This window comes from Oryx dammah, unplaced genomic scaffold (genome assembly GCF_014754425.2).
Source record: "Oryx dammah isolate SB20612 unplaced genomic scaffold, SCBI_Odam_1.1 HiC_scaffold_15, whole genome shotgun sequence".
Taxonomy (NCBI): domain Eukaryota; kingdom Metazoa; phylum Chordata; class Mammalia; order Artiodactyla; family Bovidae; genus Oryx; species Oryx dammah.
The window spans coordinates 38,560,435-38,579,716 of record NW_024070199.1 but is presented as its reverse complement, the minus strand read 5'-3'; the positions used below and the strand labels follow the sequence as shown (position 1 = coordinate 38,579,716).

Sequence of the window (19,282 nt, the reverse complement as noted above, 5' to 3'; positions counted from 1 at the left end):
CTGTCCTGAATGGCTTTCACCCTGAACACTTCCAGACTCAGTAGGTCTCTGGGGTCTACAGATGTCCTGTCATCCTCCCTACACACACTGTCTTTTGAGGCTGAGGACTGAAGCCAGGTGCACTAGACTTCCCTAAGCCAAGAATTGTAGGAGTTTGGGTGTGTGGCTGTAGTGAGGGGAGGGAGTCACCAGATAGAAGATACCCTCGACACCTCCATTAAGTATGACAATGGATTTAAAACCCTCAGTAAACTCTGGAGCACTCTGTCGACTGATCTGCACTAAACAAACCTGAGCCGTGTTACCAAGGCCATGCTCTCTGCTGGAAGACAGAGCAGAGGTAGAGAAGGCGTGGATGAGGTCCTTGTAGTTCACCAGGCCCCACTACCTGATGAGGAGTCAGAGTTCTTGTGGATCCTGACATGTCCCCGTCCAATTTCTTGCTGGAACGGCTCCTGGCCCATCCAGATAATCCTTCATTCGCTGTTTACTCACTTGGCATCTCTTCTGAATTCTAAACTGTCTGCATCCAGCCGGCCTCTGCAGCCCCTGCCAGCACACTCTCCCTGGCTCACTCACGCATTATCTGTTTTTATTACAGTCAAGGTTGAGGAGGCTTGCTCGTGCTAAGCCCCTATTTTCAGCTACTTGTAACTTTCCAAAACAATTCCCCTCGGGCCTCCTCTTTCACCAGCCTTGTTCCTGCCCCAGGTGAGGCCAGAGGGCTTGTGGGTGCCTCCGCTGCTTTCTGAAGGACACTCAGAGAGACTGTCTGGAGGGTATGGGGGTAGAGCCACAGCCCAGCTCTCCTGGGAAATAAATGAGAGGCTCTCTTTCCTCTCCTTTTTCTTCTTTCCTTCTACCTGTCCATCTCATTTTCTTTTTCTTGTTGGAAGGAATGAGCTGCCCCCATTCCCAAGGTGGGTGGCCTGGAGTGGGGGAGTTTTCAAGTGAAGAGAGGGCAGAAAATTCAGCATGACAGGAAGCCTGGAGCCTTGCCTGGCTGTTTGGGGTTCAGAGTTTAGCTCGCTGGTTTTCTGTTGCTTTCTCCCACACTCTGCCTTTTTCTGGCTTCCTTGTGCATGTTGGGTTGAGAAGAGGAAGGGAGGTGGGATAGGCACCAAAAATGTTCCCCTTCCTATGCCCAAGTAGCCCTGGGGCTGGTAGGCCCTGCCCTTGCCCTGCCACCCTCCCCCACTTCCATCTGCTCTGCACGCACGTGGAGGGGTGCTTCCTGTGGAAACCTGTGACTCCAGCTTTCACTGTTTTCCACCTCGAACGTCATCCTGCAGCCACCAAAGGATGGTGGGGGGAGGTGCTGGGGCATGATACATTGCAGTGCAGAATCAAGTGGGAGGAGGCAGGATTGGGATGGGAAAGTGATGGCAGATGTAGCCCCAACCACCCCCAACATCACTGCCTCATCTTTGGAAGAGTGGTTGCACCCTAGTCAGCACCTGCAACAGGGCCCTGGTGAGTCCTCAGATACCCCACCCACCCTTTCTTCCTGCTTCTACCCTGTCCGGCCCCAGACACCCAATCCCTAACCTATTCTGAGACTTTAGAACATCTTAGCATCTATCTGATGAGGATGCTTTACTGAGGCCAAGGGCTGGACCAGTTTAGGAAGAAATGAGCAAAGATGTGTGGGTAGGAGGGGTCTCTTACCCACTTCTCTCCAAGAAGTGTTTGGAGAAGTTTGTGGGAAGTGGAAGCCCTTTCCCTTTTGATGCGGAGCAGTTTTAAATTCTTTATTGAATTTGCTACAGTGTTGCTACTTTAAAAAAATGTTTTGTTTTTTTGCCACAAGACTCGTGGGATCTGAGCTCCTGACCAGGGATAAAACTCACACCCCCTGCATTGGAAGGTGAAGTCTTAACCACTGGGCTGCCAGGGAAGTCCTCCTGGCTGCTCTTTATATTTTGTGTTCACTTGTTTCTTTCTTCCCTTCTGTCTCTCCTTGAAGCAACTTATTTTAAGGCTTAACTCTCATGGGGCACAGAGTTGAGGCCTTCCAGACTCCAGGTCCACTCCTGGCTTTGTCTCTCCTCTGCTGTGTGTTCTCAGGCAAGTATTTATCCATTCTGAGCCTCAGTTTCCTCCTTTATGAAATGAGGATAAGAGGGTTTACCTTCAGAGGGCTGCTGAGGACCCGAACATGATTCAATGTTGAGCATACACTAGTTACTATGATTAAAGGCACTTGGTGAGGAAAGCAAGGCCTTGTGATCTGAGGATCCCCCAAAGAGGGAAGCAGTCTAGGTTAGGAGGTTGTGAGGGTAATGGGACAACTTTGGAAGGGCTGGATGTGGGGAGTGTGAATGTCAGCATCAGACTGTCAGAGCAAGTGAATTCTTGGGGAAAGAGCCTGTGTGCCCAGATTCCCAGCACATCCACTAGTTTCTCTATATTGTGTCCTGGGCCATGGGCTGTGGGAAACCCGAGCAATGAGGAGAGCCCCATAGGCCCTGCTTGAGGGACAGACCTACTCCCAAGAAAAGGAGGTTGGGCAGAAGACAGTTCATTCAAGTTTGGAGAAGGAGGAGACTGCTGTGAGCACTTGTCATCAGGGAGGGCTTCCTGGAGGAGGTAAGCTCATGTGGGGCCTTGAATAATGTCATGCATTTGTTTAGCACTTATTTATCCAGCCTTTCCTGTGCACCAGACCGTGGGCTACAGACATGAGTGATCCGGGGGTCTCAAGCCTCCAAGTGTTCCCAGTGGGGGAAAGACATGGAAAGTGCTAATTATTAATCCACAGGGATGGATTGCCATAGTTAGAGGGGAATTAGAAAGGAATGTGGGAGGAAATGAAGACCATCTTTGTCTAGAGACCTTGAGAATAAAAGGAAGAGAATAGATGGTAGAGAATAGAGGAAAGGGCCTTCGAGGCAGAAGGAACAGCCTGTGTGAAGCCTCAGGTGTGAAAGAGGTTGGCCTTCGTGAAGGAGACAAGTGGGTGTGGCTGGGCCGTGCAGTGTGGCATGTTACAAAATGCTCTCACGTGCTTCAGCTCAGAGGAGGGCAGCCATAGCAGAATCGAGGCCAAGTTCAAGTTGCCTTAATTCTCCATACCTGTTTCTTCCTCTGCAAAAAGAGATAATATAAGGTTGAGGAGATCATATGAGATTGTGCATATAAGCTTTCTGGCACAGTGTCTGCCACAAAAGCACGTGTTCAATGAATGTTAGCTATTCTTTGATCCTGGTGACACCTCAGCAAGAGAAGTCAGGGTTCTTCTCATCATTTGGAGGTAAAACACTGAGGCCCAGAAGGAGACTTGCCCTTGGTCACTGGCCAGGTGCAGAGTTGGGACTTGAACCCAGGCCAGTTGCCTCCAAGTTTACTTCTGGTCCTACTGCTCTGCTCCAAAAGACAAACGGGGTCCACGGGGAGAGGATTCCAGGCCAGAGAAGGCGTATGAACACTTAGACCTCAGGGACAGCAGAGTGGGCTAGGAATCTGTTCATGACTGTGACCGTGGCTGTGTACTCACTTTTGTGTGTGAGAGCATGGGTGTCCATCCATGGGGTAAGTCCCGATGGCTTGTGTGTATGTGTGTGTGTGTGCATGTGTGTGTGTGCGTCTATGCATGGGGGAGGGGGGCACAGATGTCTGCGCCAAGGGTGAGTCTCCATGACTTGTGTGTGTGCGTGTGAGCCCTGGTGTCTCTGGCCTGTGTGTGTGTACCTGTGCCCCCTCTGGCTCCCCTCGTGTTCCCCCTGGGCAGCTGTGAGCTTGCCTTCAGAAGTCCATTGCATCTCCAGCAGCTCCCCAGGGCATCCCAGCAGCCGCAGCCTGTTTGATTCTATTCATCTATAAATCATGGCTTGCTGAGGACATGAGGAGGAGTTGGGAGTTAGGGCAGAGTCCTGGCAAGGGATGGGGTCAGCTCTGCGGTTCATATCTGAAGCCTTGCCTGGCTTCCAGCTGTTGCCCCCACCCCCCCATGCCTCAGCTCTCCCCATTCCTTGTCATGGGTGTTCACTGAGCTTTGCTCTTATTAAGCCCTGGGCCAGGTCCTGGGGAGGGGGTCAGGAGTACAGAGGATTGAGTGAGACATGACCTCTGACCTCTGCTATCCTGTGGGGAAAATTAAATGTGTTTTTAGTATTTCATTCACCCTCACTGAGGGCCAACTTCATGTCCCAGATGTCTCTAATGCAGGGCTCGATGTGGTAATATTATGATAATAGCTAGCATTTATTGCCTACTTATTCTGTGTCAGGCACTATGCTAAATGCATTGTATGTGTTAATTCCTTTAAGCCTTACAGTAGTCCTATGAGGCCTGTACTGTTCTAGCCCCTGTTTGTAGATGGGGAAACCAAGGCACACAGAGAATCAGAATTTGAGCCTAACAGTCTGGCCCCAGAGCCCTGGCACTTAATCACTGCACCCTAAAAGAAGGGTATATGCGCAGAGTGATGGGAGCTTAGAGGCAGGAGAAATTCCCACTGGGCAGATTATGGAAGGCTTCCTGGAGGAGGTGCTTTTCATCTGGGTCTAGAAAAATCAGGACTTGTCAGGCAAAGATGTGTATGGGAAAAGACCAGAATGGATCCTGGGGTGTGTGTGGGTGTGTGTGTGTAGAAGAGAGAGGCTCTCAAACCCTCCCATCTCTTCTCTCCCATCTTGCTTGGGTGACAAGGGAGGTAACATGTGCAAACACTGGGCATTCAACAAATATTTACTGAGTACCTTGCATGCGCTGGCCTGTCACAGAGGTTATAGGAAAAAGCAAAACAGAAACATCCCCTTCCTTTATAGTCTGGTACACAGTAGGCACCTAATAAATGGTAGCCTCTATTATTATGTTTATCCCTAGAGGCTTGGGATTCCTCCTCATGCATTCTTTCAACAAGCATTTATCAAGCACCTACTATATGCCCAGCTGTCCTTGGTGCTGGAAAGACAGTGGTGAACACGAGGTCCAGCCCCCTTCTTGTGGAGCTGATGTTCTAGAAGGGAAGACTGTGGGTGGACCTCTTGTCCACCTTCAGAGGGGACCACTTCCTTGAGCACACAGGTTTTATTTACCCTGAGAGCTCCCGGTGGGATGGCATGGTCAGGACTATGGTGTCTGCCCACAGCCCCTGGCGAAGTCCACAGCACTCCACCAGATGGTCATCAATCCTGGGCTCTGACCCGCTGACATGGTGGCCACAGTCCCGGGCAGAGGGGCAGGGACGTGCCTCAGTTCACCTCTTGCATCCTGGCACCCCTGGGGCTGGACCCCGAGGGCCTGGCTCTCCTTCTTCCTGGCTCACCCTGCCTCCCAGGTCTCCTGAAGTCATCCGTCTGTCCTTGTCTGTGTCTCACCCCTGGGACCCAGATGTCTCTTCTGCCCAAGGGTAGGTCGTGGAACTCAGCCCTGTCAAAAGGCTGACTAGGGCCGCATTATTTTCTTTCCCCAAATGTTAATATGCTGACGCTAAGGGGACTTGAAACCATGTATGTCATCGGAGGAAGGGTTAGCAGGGCTGGGGTGGCTTTGCCTGGAGAAGACCGGAAGGGGACACGAGAGCTGTCGGCAGGGATTTGGAGGCCTGTCATGTGGCAGAGGGAGCCGGCTTGTTCCCAGCAGCTCTGCAGGGTAGGCTTAGGACTGCAGGGGAAAGATCGAGGGAGACAAGCACAGCAGCCCTAGCTATCAGTGCCTGTTCGTGGAGGGTCTGCCTCCCGCAGAAGCAGCTTCCTATCCCTGGCAGGGCTGCCCAGGGGGTTTGTTCATTGATGGGGCCTGACTTCCAAGGTCCCTTGCAGCCAGAGACACAGTGACCCCACGGTCTGGGAATGGTTTCACTCTGGCTGGCAGGCAAAAGTATGCTTGCTCCCCTTGGTGGCAATATCGCGTGCTGGCCAAGGGCATTGTGCCACTTGTTTGTGGTATCAATGCAGTTTTGCACTGGCAAGCATTTTGTTTTAGCCTACATTCAAGGACGGTTCAAGGGTTGCTTGGTGGGGGGTGGGGTGGGCAGGGAACCTTTGGGAGAGAGGTCAGCTGTGTGGAAGATGATAGCATGCACGTATGCTGTAGAGGGTCCTCGGGTCACTGGTCAGGGAGGGTTCAACTTTCCTTAGTAATATTTCCCCTTCTTCACATGGGACGTTCCCTGGATATGAAACCGGGAAATCAGGTTCTTTTGGTTGCAAACGGCTTGAGGGGACACAGCCCTATCTACTCAGCATCCATCTCTGTCTGTGGCCCTTGAGAAATTCCTGGGAACCCTAGGTGTTCCAAAGAACACACTTGGAAAACCACTGATCACCCTCATCTGTAGTGGGTGTGATGTCTGGGCAAAGAGTGTAGGCTCGAAGTCAGATGGTCTGGGTTTGAGCCCTTGCTCCACTACCTACTAGGTGAATGACCTTGGACAAGGTACTTGACCCCCTTTGTGCCTCAGTTTCCACGTCTGTAAGATGGGGACAATCTTAATGCTCCCCTCAGCTGTCATGCAGACTAAGTTGTCACTGCAGGTAGAACACCTTGAGCGCCTGTTCCTCGTCAGAGCAAGGACATGTCAGCTCTTCCACACAGGAGGGCACTGGCATCTAAGAGGCTGAGTGCCTTGCAACCAGAGCCACACATCTGGTTAGTGGCCAGATTAGGGCCTCAGCCTCCTTCTCCCAGATTCCAAGTTCGGTGCTCACTCTGCATGCCTGCAGAACACTGATTGCTTAAGACAGGTGTTTTCTGGATCTCTGGGGACCGTTCAGAGGGGCCACTGGCTTCTGGGATTGACAGGCTCTGTCCTCAGGGGCTCTTCAACTTACAGCACAGGTCAAGGAGCAGTTTTGATAAGGACCTTGTTTGACAACGAGAAAAGGGAGCTCCAGGGAGGTGACCCCATGGAGAATTGCCCTGTGGCCAAGAGATGTGGGGCAGAGTGAGTGCGGAGAGGGCACCAGAGCAGAGGAATCACCTGGGGTGTAATTGCCAACCACAGCTCCCAGCTCACGAGCCTGCTGACTCCCCCTCTAATCCTGCCCTCCCCTGCTCAAAAACCTTCTATGGCTCCCACAGCCCACAAACCCAAGGGGCCCCTCAGCGTGAAAGACAAAGCCCCTCGCCATCAGGCCCTATTCTCATTCCCAGCCCAGCCTCCACCACTTCCCTCCCCATCCCCTAGTCCAGACCTCCCAACAACACTCCTGACCGTTCTTCCCCGCTCATGTCTTTGCTCTTGCTGTTCCCTCTGCCCAGAATGTGCTACCTTCCCGTCCTGTCCCTTTCCCAGATCACACCAAATACCACCTCCTGGGGGAAGCCTTCCCAGTTAGCTCCCTGGGCCAGCAATCACTTCTCTGTCTGTGCTCCTGGAGCTCTCTGTACACCTGAGAGAGAACTGACACTGCCAACCCTGATAATAATCCATATCTGCTCAGTCGCTTCAACTCTTTGAGAGTCCATGGACCCACCTCTGTCCATCGGATTCTCCAGGCAAGAATACTGGAGTGGGTTGCCATGCCCTTCTCCAGGGGATGTTCCTGACCCAGGAATCAACCTCCAGCTCCTGCGTTGCTGCTGAGCCACCATGAGAACCCCAATCTGTATCTGCTGCTACTGCTGCTGCTAAGTCGCTTCAGTCGTGTCCGACTCTGTGCGACCCCATAGAGGCAGCCCACCAGGCTCCTCCATTCATGATATTTTCCACAACAACTCCATGAGTGGGTGCCATTATTATCTTCACTTTATTTTTTTTAATATGGTGGTAGGGGGATTAATTATTTTATTCTTTTGACCATGCTGCTCGGCATGCAGGATCTTAGTTCCCCGACCAGGGATCGAATCTGTGCCCCTGTGGTGGAAGCTCAGAGTCTTAACCACTGGGCCACCAGGGATATCCCCTATTTTCACTTTGTGGAGAAAATGCAGATACTGAGCCGTTAAGACACTTGTTCAAGGCCACACAGCTATTAAGAGGCAAAGACTGTACTCACACCTGAGTCTGTTCTCGGGTCTTCTGGAGTCTTGAGCTTCAGCCTGGGTGTCTATCTGCCACTCCCTGGTTCTAGGACACGAGCCGTCCTAAGAACAATTAGCTGAATTCTCACCTGTCCTCTGGGCCTCAGGGTTGGCTCTTAATAGTGGTTGAAGAAAGCTCAGCCCAAGAAGGGAATTTATTTAAAAGTGAGTTCAGTAAAGGAATGTCTGCTCTCCTAGCCCACACAGCACACCACCCCCAGGCTCTCTGTCGGGGCAGGGGCAACTCCCATGGAGAGAGCTGGAAAGAGCGCTGGCCCCCATTCCCAGAAGCTGTGTCCCACATCTCTTGACCACAGGCCTGAGTCTGGGGGCCTATGGTATTATGGTCCCTCCGCAGCCCCTGGAGCCTGAAGGTTCAAGATGGAAGCCTCCCATCTGGCCTGAGAACCATGACAGAAGCGGTCCCTCCAGCCTCAGCAGAGCTGTGCTCCTCTGCTGGAGGGAACGAAGGGCAGGACCACTTCCCGGTGTCTGCAGGCTGTCCGGGCCAGAGCCCCTGGATGCTGTGGACTCTGAGGTTGACAGTGAGCTGGGTGCAGTGGCTTTCTAGGGGCCGAGGCCGGGGACTCAGGACAGGAGGAAGCGTAGATGGCCTGGCAGGTGGACAGGGATAGGCCCCGCAAGAGCTTGCAGACTCCAGACATTGGGATGGGAGGGGTGGAGCCCAAGCGGGATTCTGAGGAGACCAGACAACGGGACCGGCTGCCCAGAGCGCTGGAGTCATGGTGGGAGGCAGCCCAAGGGCCCTGAGCACTGGGGCTGACCGCTGGGCCCTCCTCCATGAGGCCCCACAGCGAAGCGACAGGGACTGGGTGCCCAGAAGCTAAAACCGCAGGAACCGGCAGCAGACAGATATCGTCGACTCTTAATTACCACCATCGCTGAAACCAAAAAGCCCACGCAGGCTCCTCTGTAAATAAACAGCGTCTCCTTGACTTGAAGATCCATCCGGGCGCACACATATTTACAGAGCACGTGTGATTGGTGCCGGTCTCTTGTCGACTCACTCCCCCACACGATAATCTCCGGTCAACTTTCTTCTTCCTTACATGTAGGTTTGAGCTGTGTTCACAACCACCTGTGAAGAGGGAGGGAGGAGGGCTAATCCATATTGACAGGGGGAGAAAACCCAGCGGTTAGGTGACTAAAGCCACATAGCTAGCAAGCAGTGGGATTTGCACAGAAACCTGGGCTTTGCCTCCCAGGGCATGTCCATCAAGGTTCCCACCCTAGAAGTTTTAGGGCCCCTGGGCTGTTAGGACAGAAGCTGCGGGGCACACCCTTCCCCACCCGCCCCTGCCAGGAGCACTCAGGGGCACTGTGAGCAACCAAGGTGAGGCTGAGTTGGGGGGAAGGGGGGTGCAGGGAAGGACAGGAGGTGAGCTCAGGGACTAGGGCAGGGGAGGACAGGGCATGCAGAGGTCAGTTGGGTGGGCTTCCAGCCCAAGAAAAGCTGAGCTAAAGGGGATGAAGACTGCTCAGGGGGTTCCAGATTCCCTCTTTGATTACACGTGTGGCCAGCACTGGAGGAGGGTCTGTGAGGGCCCATAGGGCACATGGTCTCAGAGGAGCTGTGGGAACTAACCCTTTCGGCAAATGAGGCTGGAGCTGGGGCTCAGAGTATGTGTATGGGGTGGGGGTGGGGGAGTGGAAGCATCCTTGGCAGAAGCTCTTTAAGAGGTACTTGAAAGCCCAGTGGGGGCTTCCCTGGTGGCTCAGACAGTAAAGAATCTGCCTGCAATGCAGGAGACCTGGGTTCCTTCCCTGGGTTGGGAAGATCCCCTGGAGGAGGGCATGGCAACCCACTCCAGTATTCTTGCCTGGAGAATCCTACGGACAGAGAAGACTGGCGGGCTACACAGTCTGTGGAGTCACAAGGAGTCGGACACAACTGAGCAACGAAGCACAGCACAGCACAGAAAGCCCAGTGAGGTCTGGGTACGCCAGGGGCACACCTGACCTCTGCCTTGGGGGGCATGAAGTTTGGGGGATGGGGAGTACCCCATGCAGGGACTGGGAAAGACCTATCAGAGGCTCCCATTTTTCAGATAAGGAAAGGGAGGTGCAGAAAGAGGAAGAGCTCGCCCAAGGTGAGCCCGCAGGGCAAAGCTGAGTGTAGAACGTGGGGCACACAGCTCCCAGTGTGGGTTGGGCGGCTGTTCTGGGGCTGGGCTCTGGGCTGCGGGAGAATGGCTGGCCTTGGCCAGTGAGGGTCTGACCTGTGCATGTCCTCTCCAGGGGCGCCCACCCGCGATGTCCTGCTGGTCTCTGCCATCATCACCGTCAGCCTTAGCGTCACTGTCGTCCTCTGCGGCCTCTGCCACTGGTGTCAGCGCAAACTGGTGAGGCTCCTAAGGGCCCCCGGGGGGACGCGGCCTGGCCCTGCACCCCGCCCTCCTCGATGACAGGCTCGTGAACGCTCTCAAGCGCGCGCGCGCCCACGACCCACCTGCCCACAGAGCCAGGCACACTTCCGTGGAAATTCACACCGGGCGCCCTGTGTTTGCTGGGCCTTGGTCCCATATGTCTGTGGGTACACCCAGAGCCACACACGTTGGAACACACTGGTGGACAGACAGGGGTGTCACGGGCATTTGCACGCTCGTGACTATGCGCACACACGCCCCACTTCCCGCAGAAAGGACCGCAGGCACACACGCGCAGACTGAGAATGGAGACCCCCCTCCCACCCAGCGCCGCGCGCCCCCTCCCCACAGCCCGCCCGTTCTGCCACCACCCAGGGCTGGGCGTGGCCGAGCCTGGCCTCCTGTCCAATGAGGAGGCTCCGCCCCGCCCCTCCCCCTCCCCCTGCGCCCTCCCATCCATCCTGATTCTCGGGGGTTTGTACAGGCACAAACGGCTTCTTTTCATTTTTAACGAGGGCTGGGAAATTAACGAGCAGGATTAGGCCATCAATAAGTAACGAGACCGTCAGGAGGGACATTCATCACCGGAGGGCGCCGGGAGGGGGAGTCAGCTTGAATCACCCTCCTGCACCCCCGCATCTCCCCAAGGTTGGCTGCCCTTGAGGCCGCCCCCCCCCATTCCCGCTTCTGCTGCCCCAGTTTAGAAGTGCTGCGGGGTCTTTGAAGACTGCAGGGGGCACCCCCGGAGGTAGGCCCAGAGGTGTCCCAGGTGTGGGGCGTTTCTGAGGCTTCGGTGAAGGGTCCCTGGCAGACACCTTCCATGCTCCAGATCGAGGATGGTGGGAGCGAGGGCAGAGTGCCACATTTTCCTCCCTGCCCGATCACAGAAGGGGAGGGGCGGGGAGGGGCGAGGGGCGGGGAGGGCATGGGTACCGTGTAGGTGGGAGCTCCATGCCTCAGTCCTAATGAGGAGAAGGGGCAGATACCCCTGGGGCCAGACCCAAGAAGCCACCATGCTCCCTTCAGGAAAGGCAAGCCTGAGAGATGGGGTTGTTCTTCATCCCAGGATGTGCAGTTTCAGGTAGCCCTGTTCCCTGGGGAGGAGCCAGGGAGAAGGCCAACCCGGCCCACGCGCAAGAGTGCGCGAGTGTGTGTGACTCGGGCCCACTCCTTGTGTGCAGGTGCCAGCCTGGCTGCCCTGCATTGTTCCTGCATTTCCTGCCTCTGTGTCTGTCCCAGAATTTCAGGGGAGGGGGAGGAGGGGGCTTGGCCACGTGCCTGTGTGCGCCGGTGTCCTCAGAGGCCTGGGAGGGGCTGGGCCTGCACTGCAGCCCCGTGCGTCTGGTTGCAGGGCCCCTTAGGCTGCCCGTCTGTCTGTATTTGAAGGCAGGGGACTGTTGTGTGAACAGGGCTGCTGGTGACCTTGAGTGGGGGCTGTTCTGTGCTGGGGGTGTCAGTTTTGAGGACATTTAGTGCTGTGTGCGTGTGTGTGTGTGTTCCACCCTGCACAGTGGGATGTGGATCATCTCATCACATCCCCATGTCCGTGCTGCAGTGTGTGTGTCTGTGTGTGTCTGTGTGTGCGTGCGTATCTCTGTGTTTGTTGAGGGCCTCACCCCCACTCACCTGGGGATAGGAGTTCAGAGATGACAGCTTTTGTAGCAGGTGGGGGGCTGTCACTGCAGGAAGTGCCTTGGGAAGCAGAGAGCTGCAGAACCTTCCCTGGCCCAGCCCCTCCTCCCAGCCTCCAGCCAGGAGCTTCCTCCGGGGTCCAGACCAGACCGGCACGTGTCCCTCTTTGACTTAATCCTCTGAGCTGCTGCTAGAACATTACTTTGGCCAGGACCCCCCAGTCCTGCCACCCCTTCCCCCCTGCCCCTCCACCTGGGTCTCAGAAGCCAGGGAGCTTTTTGTCCAGATTGTCTCCGTGTTCCATGGAAGGGGCTTTCAAATGCAACCCCCCCTCCCCAACAGTTGCTGGGCTCTCCTTGCCTGCCTGTCCCCTCAGCAGCAGTGACGTGATACCTGACAGCTCAGATCCCATTTCCAAACATTAATAACTTCCTTAATCTCCAGCTGGCTTTTTCCGGATCAGCCTGGCCAACCCCCTCCCTACTAAGCACGCTGGGGGGATCAGGCTCCTTTAAAGCCACCTAATTCTCCAGTGGGGAGGCTTCTTAAATGGCGTTAGTGGTAAAGAAGCCACCTGCCAATGCAGCAAATGCCAAGAGACCCAGATTTGATCCCTGGGTCAGGAAGATCCCCTGGAGAAGGAAATGGCAACCCACTCTAGTATTCTTGCCTGGGAAACCCCATGGATAGAGGAGCCTGGCGAGCAGGAGTCCTTGGGGTCGCAAGAATGGGCCACAACTGAGCACTTGTCAGCAGCAATGTCTCCAGGACCCCAGCTGGGGTTCCTCTCTTTGCCCCATTTACCTCCCCCTGACCCCTAAAGCAAGTTCTGCCTCGGTTCCTATCCCCCATATGCCCCAGCTCCTCTGCAAAAGGATCGTTGCAGCTGGAGGGGAAGCTTCCCTGAGCTGTGGCAGGAAGAGGGGCAGGCAGAAGCTTCCAGAACACCCTGGGTGAGCCAAATGCCTGGGCTTGGGGCAAGGGCAATGGACCAGTCTTGGAAGAGGGTGCTGGCCAGAGCAAGTTCCCTGAAGACCAGGAAGAAAAAGGAGAAGGGAGGAGGGGTAGGGTAGGGACTGCCAGCAGATGCTCCCTGCCCCAAGCTGCCTGAACAGCTGGAAAAACACGGGCCCGGGGCTCCTGACTGAGGCTCCTGCCCATGAAGGGCCCTAGGCCACCACAGAGGTGCTCCAGGCTCCCCATCTTCCCAGGTGGAACTAGGAATTGTTTGGGGCTTGAACTTCTGGGTGATGATGGGAGGGACCAGAGCTGAGATGAGAGAGGGCAGCTTTTGTGGACCCAAGGGATCCAGCAGCTCTGGCTTCCCTCCCGCCCCCCACTCTTTGGGTTCTGGCTCAGAGTATCAGCCTGAGCCTGGGACACCAGAGTGGGTGGGGTATCAGAGCCCATACAGTCCCTGCCACTGGGGGCTACATTCCCAGGGGTAGGAGCTGAAGTAGGTAAAGAGAAATATTAAAGCCATGATGAGAACCTTGAAGGGTGAGGGACGAGGGCTCATCCAGGGATGCCACACCATTTCAGAAAGGAGGAAGGGAGGCTGGAGAGGGCAAGGGACGTGAGTGGGGTGACACGGGGAGTGTGGGGCACTGCTGGGACAGGACCCTGGTGCCCCCAAGGCACAGGGGTGCTGGGGGGCAGCATGAGGGCCTTCCCCCCACCCCCACCCCTCTTTCTGCAAGCTCCACTGTTGTCCCTAAACAGGCAGCTCCAGTCCCAGGAAGGGGCTGCAGCTGGCAGGAGCGTCGGGGAACACGGCTGTGCGGCTTTTATTTTGCTTTAGGGAGAATGGAATAATTGACTGTTGTGGCTATGGTCTTGGCGCACATGACGGGATGTTGGGGAAATGTATGCCTGTTTGTGTGTGTGTGTGAGTGTGTGCGTGCGTGCGTGCGTGCGTGTGTGCACGTGTGTGTGTGTGTCCCCGTCCCTACTCCGCTGGGCAGGGGCAGGCCAGTGCCCAGTGGGTGACAGCCCCAGCCCCTGCACCCCCCCTTCCCCCCCAAGGCCCGTGGCCCCTGGGTGCGTGTGAGGACGCTTGGTGGCCGCCAGGAATGTTAATGGTGCCGGGCTCTGCAGGAGCTAAATTTAGAAACCCAAACCGAGAAGGTGAATGGTGCTCACCTTCCCAGCAGCAGGCCCGGTCACCACTGCAGCCGTGGCCCTTGCTCCAGCCAGGGGACCCAGCGTGCCCACCCCATGCCCATCATCCTGCCTGGCCCGTCCCTCCACTCATGCTGGTTGAGGACCTCTAGGGGGCTGAGCCTGGCTGCCCCCAGCCCCAGAGTCCGTGGGCAGCCCTGCTTCCTTCCTACAGCGGTGGGTCCTCAAGCCCTGCCCTGCCTCGCGGGCCCAGAGCAGAAGCGCCTCAAGGACCCCCCAGACAGTAAGGGACACAGCCCCGGCAGGACTAGGCACGGGCCCCCTCCCCGCCCCCGCCGCTCACGTCACTGGCCACTGCCAACCTTGCCCTGCAGGATGCCACCCCCACCATCTGGGGGCAGTGACGTGGCCCGCGTGACGTGGCCAGGCGCCTGAGAGCCGTCTGTCCATGGCAGAGGGAGATATGTTTCTGGGAGCCGAGCCAGAGCCCCAGGAGACAGGCGGGCGGGAGGGGCCTCGTCCCCAGGGGTCAGGGATGTGGTGCAGGTCAACGGGGCAGGGCATGGAGCCTAGGAACTGCCAGCCGGGGAGCAGGGATGGGTGGGGACTGGCACCCCTGGCTGGTGGCACTCTCACACATTGGCCCTGGCCCTTGCCGCTGAGGCTGGGTTCACATCCACTCCCCTCCCCACTGGAAACTTGCTCTGGGGAGGCAGGGAGAGTCCAGGCCCTGTCTCCCAGGACTGACCCCGGTGCTGTCTCCACAGGGCAAACGCTACAAGAACTCCTTGGAGACGGTGGGCACGCCAGACTCAGGGCGTGGGCGCAGTGAGAAGAAGGCCATCAAGTAGGTGCCAGGCTTCAAGTCTGGGGTGGGGCACGCAGGCAGTCCAGGTGGGAGGAGCCCCCCCGGGTGTGGTCACACACAGCTTCCTCCTTACCCTGGGTGCTGTGCTCTCTCCATCCCATACCCCCATATATGCCCTGCCAGCACCTCAGAGTGACTCCAGGGCCCTGCCTTCTCTGCTCGTGCCTCCCAGAACCCTCTTGAGGCTCCGGGGGCCCCAGCCCTATCTCTGGCTGCCCTCACTCCCAGCATGGTCTGCCTCCTCCCTCAACCCGGGTCCTGGGTGCTCCATCAACCTGCACATCACACAGGTGGTCCCCCAGCCCTGCCTGGCTCCCCTGCATCTCCAAGCTCCTCCCCCAGCTGGGGAGCCCCTCTCTGGGAGTGGGGTGGAGGGGGCTCAGACCCCACCCATGTTCTGAGGGTCACCTGGAAGGAGAACCCTGGGCACCCCAACAGAACCCAGTGCTGGGCGGCTCTTGGAAGCAGAGCTATGGGGGAAGTCTCCCTGGTCACACCCGGTCCCCACTGCACGTCTTACTGCCCTGAGTGCGCCGGTTTCCCCATTTGGCTCTGTGATCCCTCTTCAAGTGGGCAGGTCTGCCTTCCCCTGCAGACCACTCCTTAGAGTCACTGGGAGACACTGGGATAAACTCCCAACCCCGCCGCTGGGTACTCTAGGAACTGGGTGAGGGGAGAGGCCTCTTCCTAGAGGGCTTTCTGACCTCTGGCCCGATGGATTGGCCCCTTCCTCTCTGCCTAGCCCCGGCCTTTGCTAAGAGGCAGCTGGGCACCCTTCCATCTTAGCCTGCCAGGGCCGAGCCTGCCAGCCAAGGGCTCTGCCTGGAAGTGGGGCCTTCCCCAGCACCCCCTGCCCAACTCAAGGCCCCACTATTCCTGCCCACACCTCCCGTCCTGCCCTCCCCCAGTCCATCTTCCTCTCTCCCTCCTACCCTCCTTCCCTCCCCCTCTGCCCTGCTCCTGAGGGCTCCTTCCCTGCCCTTCCTCGGGCCCCCCTCCTCTTTTTTCATCTCTTGCTCTGACCCCGTTTGGGGCCTTCACAGAAGCTGTGGGTGTGTGTCTGTGCGGGAGCGGGTAAGTGGAGGGGTGGGCCAGGCTGAGGTTGGGGGTGGGGAGGAGGCTCAGGAGGAGGCTGCCCGGAGCCTTTGAAGCTGGGTTTGGTTGCACACTCTCCAGTCTTCAAAGCTGAGAGCTGGCAGGTCTCAGGGGCTGTTGCAGAGCCCAGGCCCCAGGCTTTCAGAAGGAGGGGAGGGACCACGTCGGGGAGCAGGGGGCCAACCCAGCTCCTGTGCAGCCTCCCGGCCCGACTCCAGTCGCCTCTGTAGCCACGGTCTGGGCCGGGGGCCTGTCTCTGCCAGGTGACCATCGCCTTCCTGGATAAGGGTGTGTGTGTGCCGGACAGTCCGGGCCATGAGAGGAGATGGGATTCCGATAGTGGGGAGAGTGGGCAGCAGGCTCTGTGGGCTGGGACAGGGTCCACAGTTATCAGACCCTCAACCCCAGGCGAAGGAAGCCACCTTTCTTGGCTGCATGCCCACAGGTCCCTAGCCTTTGGCTTTTGCCTGGGCCCAAGCCAGTGGGCTTCCCTGGTGGCTCCGACGGTGAAGAATCTGCCTGCAGTGTGGGAGATCTGGGTTCCATCCCTGGGTTGGGAAGACCCCCTGGAGAAGGGAGTAGCAACCCATTCCAGTATTCTTGCCTGGAGATTTCCGTGGACAGAGGAATCTGGCAGGCTACATGGGGTCACAAAGAGTCAGACAGGACTGAGTGACTAACACACACAGACACAGACACACACACACACAGACACACACAGCCAGTGGGGCAGCAGGAAGCAGGGTTTACCTGCTGCACAATCGCCCCATGGGCTTGGGACCTCCTCCCAAAGGATCATGTTATCAAGGATTCCGAGAAGCTGCAACCTTTAATAGCTGTTTTTCAAACTGTTAATAGTGTTTCTCAAACTGTGTTCCTCAGAGCACTCGTGCCCCCGTAAAAGATTGATAGTGATCCCATGGATCCAGGGGTCCGTGACCAACTAAGTCTGGGAAACACTAATATGCATGGGTACGTTAAAGGCTCTGAGAAGCCCTGCAGTAAAAGAATCAGTGTTTTGTAAACTTCTTTAATGAAGAGCCTCTTTGCTGGTACTACCGCACACAACCCGAGGGATCGCGGGGCTCCTTGGAACACAGCCAAGGAGGCCAGCCTGGCAGTGATGACCCTGGGTGGATCTTTCTCTCCAGGACCCTGGGTGGGATGGGCCTCGATTTTGGAGATCTGGAGGGGACAGAGAAACAAAAGCCTTCCAGCTGTTCCATTGCTCTGTTACACTAGGGCAGGGGACCAGAGCATGTCTCCAGCAGAGTAGGGAATAGGGTCTTCTGGGGAGGGAACCTCCCTGGGGAGCCCCCTACCACCACTCGGGTTCCCTTCCAGTGGCCTCCCTTGCTTCTCCCACCCCTGGCTCCCGCTGTCCCCTTGAGCTGGCTCAGGGCTTGGGCCTTGGACCCTGTCTGAGTACAGAGTCCTTTGTGAGACATTTCCAAGGCACACTCTGGCAGAGACTGTCCACATCAGGGAGGCCCAAAAGGGCCCTGCCCACCCTCAGGCCCGGGGCGCTGTCTCCTTCTCGCCTGGGGAGACATCTCAGCTCCACTTCCTCTTTTTCTCCTTTGCTCCCCAGTCTGAGGCTGAGAACCAAGGTTGAGGTCAAATGCTGGAGCTGGCTGGAGGGAGAAACAGGTCCCCCAAGAACATGTTTCCTCTATCCTCAGGGGCTGTGCCTCCTGATGGTGCCCCCGACCCAGCAGGGCCCTCACCTTGGCCTTGAGCAGTAGCATGGCCTAAGCACACGCCATGCCCACCCCTGACACACACCCCCAAGCCCCTTGCTGTTGATGCCTTCCTGAGGGCTCAGACATGACTCCTTTCTGGAATGTTCCTTTGGCCTGGGGGTTGCCCTCCTCTCCCTGTGCTCCAGTTCTGCTCTTGGGGAGGTTCCCAGGAACCCAACGAGCTGGTGGAAAAACCCCTGGCCTTCGACTCCTGGGTTTTCCAGGCCATGCCTCCTGCCGAGGCTTCTGCTGCCCACCCCCAAGGGAGATCCCCACCTTCTCTGGGCTTCTAGCATACCTGCTTTTTCTGTAGGGCATGTCACAGGGCGGGAGGGGGTGGGGAGGCGGGAATGCGGTCCCCTCCAGACCCAGCAGCTCCACTTTGGAAAGGGACAGGGATAGGCCAAGTACACGCCAAGGGCAGAGGCTGGGTCTGCCCCAGCCCCTGCTGACCCTGCTCACACCCTTTTCTGGGCTGACCCAACTACCACTTTTGCAGTGAGCAGAGGGTGCCTTCAGTTCAGCTGACATTGGGACAGTCTCCTGAGAAGGCTGTATCCGAGCCTTTCCTGAGGCAGGGAGAGAGCAGAGGAGGCCAGGGGGACCTGGGCCCAGTGGGAGGGTGAGAGACCAGCCAGGAGAGGGGCCTGTCCCCAGAGTGGCTCCCTTAAGCAGATGGAAGGGTGAAGAATTTCTAGTCTTATGGCTCAGTGCTTGCAGCCAGCCTTCCAGTTTGACAGGCAGGGAGACCAAGGCCAGGAAAGGGGGTACTTAGCAGATAGGCAGCAGGGTCTGATCTACCTCCCAGACATTTCCAGCCAGAAACCAGCACGCCCCGTCCTCCTCCCCGTCCCCATACCATCACCATCCCACCCCAGGCTGCGTCCCGGCCCCTCTTCCCCCCACCACCTCCTCTCTTACCATCTTTCTCTCTCCCACCAGCTTCCGGGGTGCAAGGCTCCAGTCTGCCCGCCTGCAGCTCGCCTCCTTTCACCGACCTCTCCCGCCCTGGAACTTGTGTGTGTGTGTGTGTGTGTGTGCGCGCGCACGCGCGCGCACGCGTGCGTGCGTGTGTGGGCATGTGCACAGGCCACCTGCCTCTCTTCCTCCCGCAGGCGACGACCCCGGCCTGCCCCACCCTCAGTGCCCCCCGGGCCCGGCCCCTCTGCCCACACGGGACTTGGGCGGTTCTTGTTTCTTCTTGTATCTCCCTGTTTTCTCCCCTCTCTCTCTGCCCCTCCAGTGATCTAGACAGAGACTTTTGGAATAACAATGAGAGCACAGTGCAACAGAAATGGAGCTCCTACCCTCCCAAGGAGTTTATTCTAAACATTTCACCCTACGCCCCTTATGGCGACCCACGACTGTCCCTCAAGTGAGTGACTTTACCTGGTTTGATCATATGTACCCAGTACCCTCGCACGCCCTCCCTCCCCATCCCCGGCCCTCCCCCCACCCCCCAACCCATG

At 57.1% G+C, this 19,282-nt stretch overlaps 1 protein-coding gene across 2 annotated transcripts in view; it reads left to right on the top strand.

The window, feature by feature from the left end:
• The window catches only part of SYT7 (synaptotagmin 7), a 63,020-nt gene that overhangs the window by 14,971 nt on the left and 28,767 nt on the right, over positions 1-19,282 (top strand). The window contains exons 2-4 of one of the 2 annotated variants that reach the window (XM_040255985.1): positions 10,228-10,331; positions 14,876-14,955; positions 19,057-19,188. In XM_040255985.1, coding sequence (XP_040111919.1) covers positions 10,228-10,331; positions 14,876-14,955; positions 19,057-19,188 — 316 coding nt within the window. The remainder of the gene's footprint in view (positions 1-10,227; positions 10,332-14,875; positions 14,956-19,056; positions 19,189-19,282) is intronic. The other variant, XM_040255984.1, reaches the window with a different exon arrangement.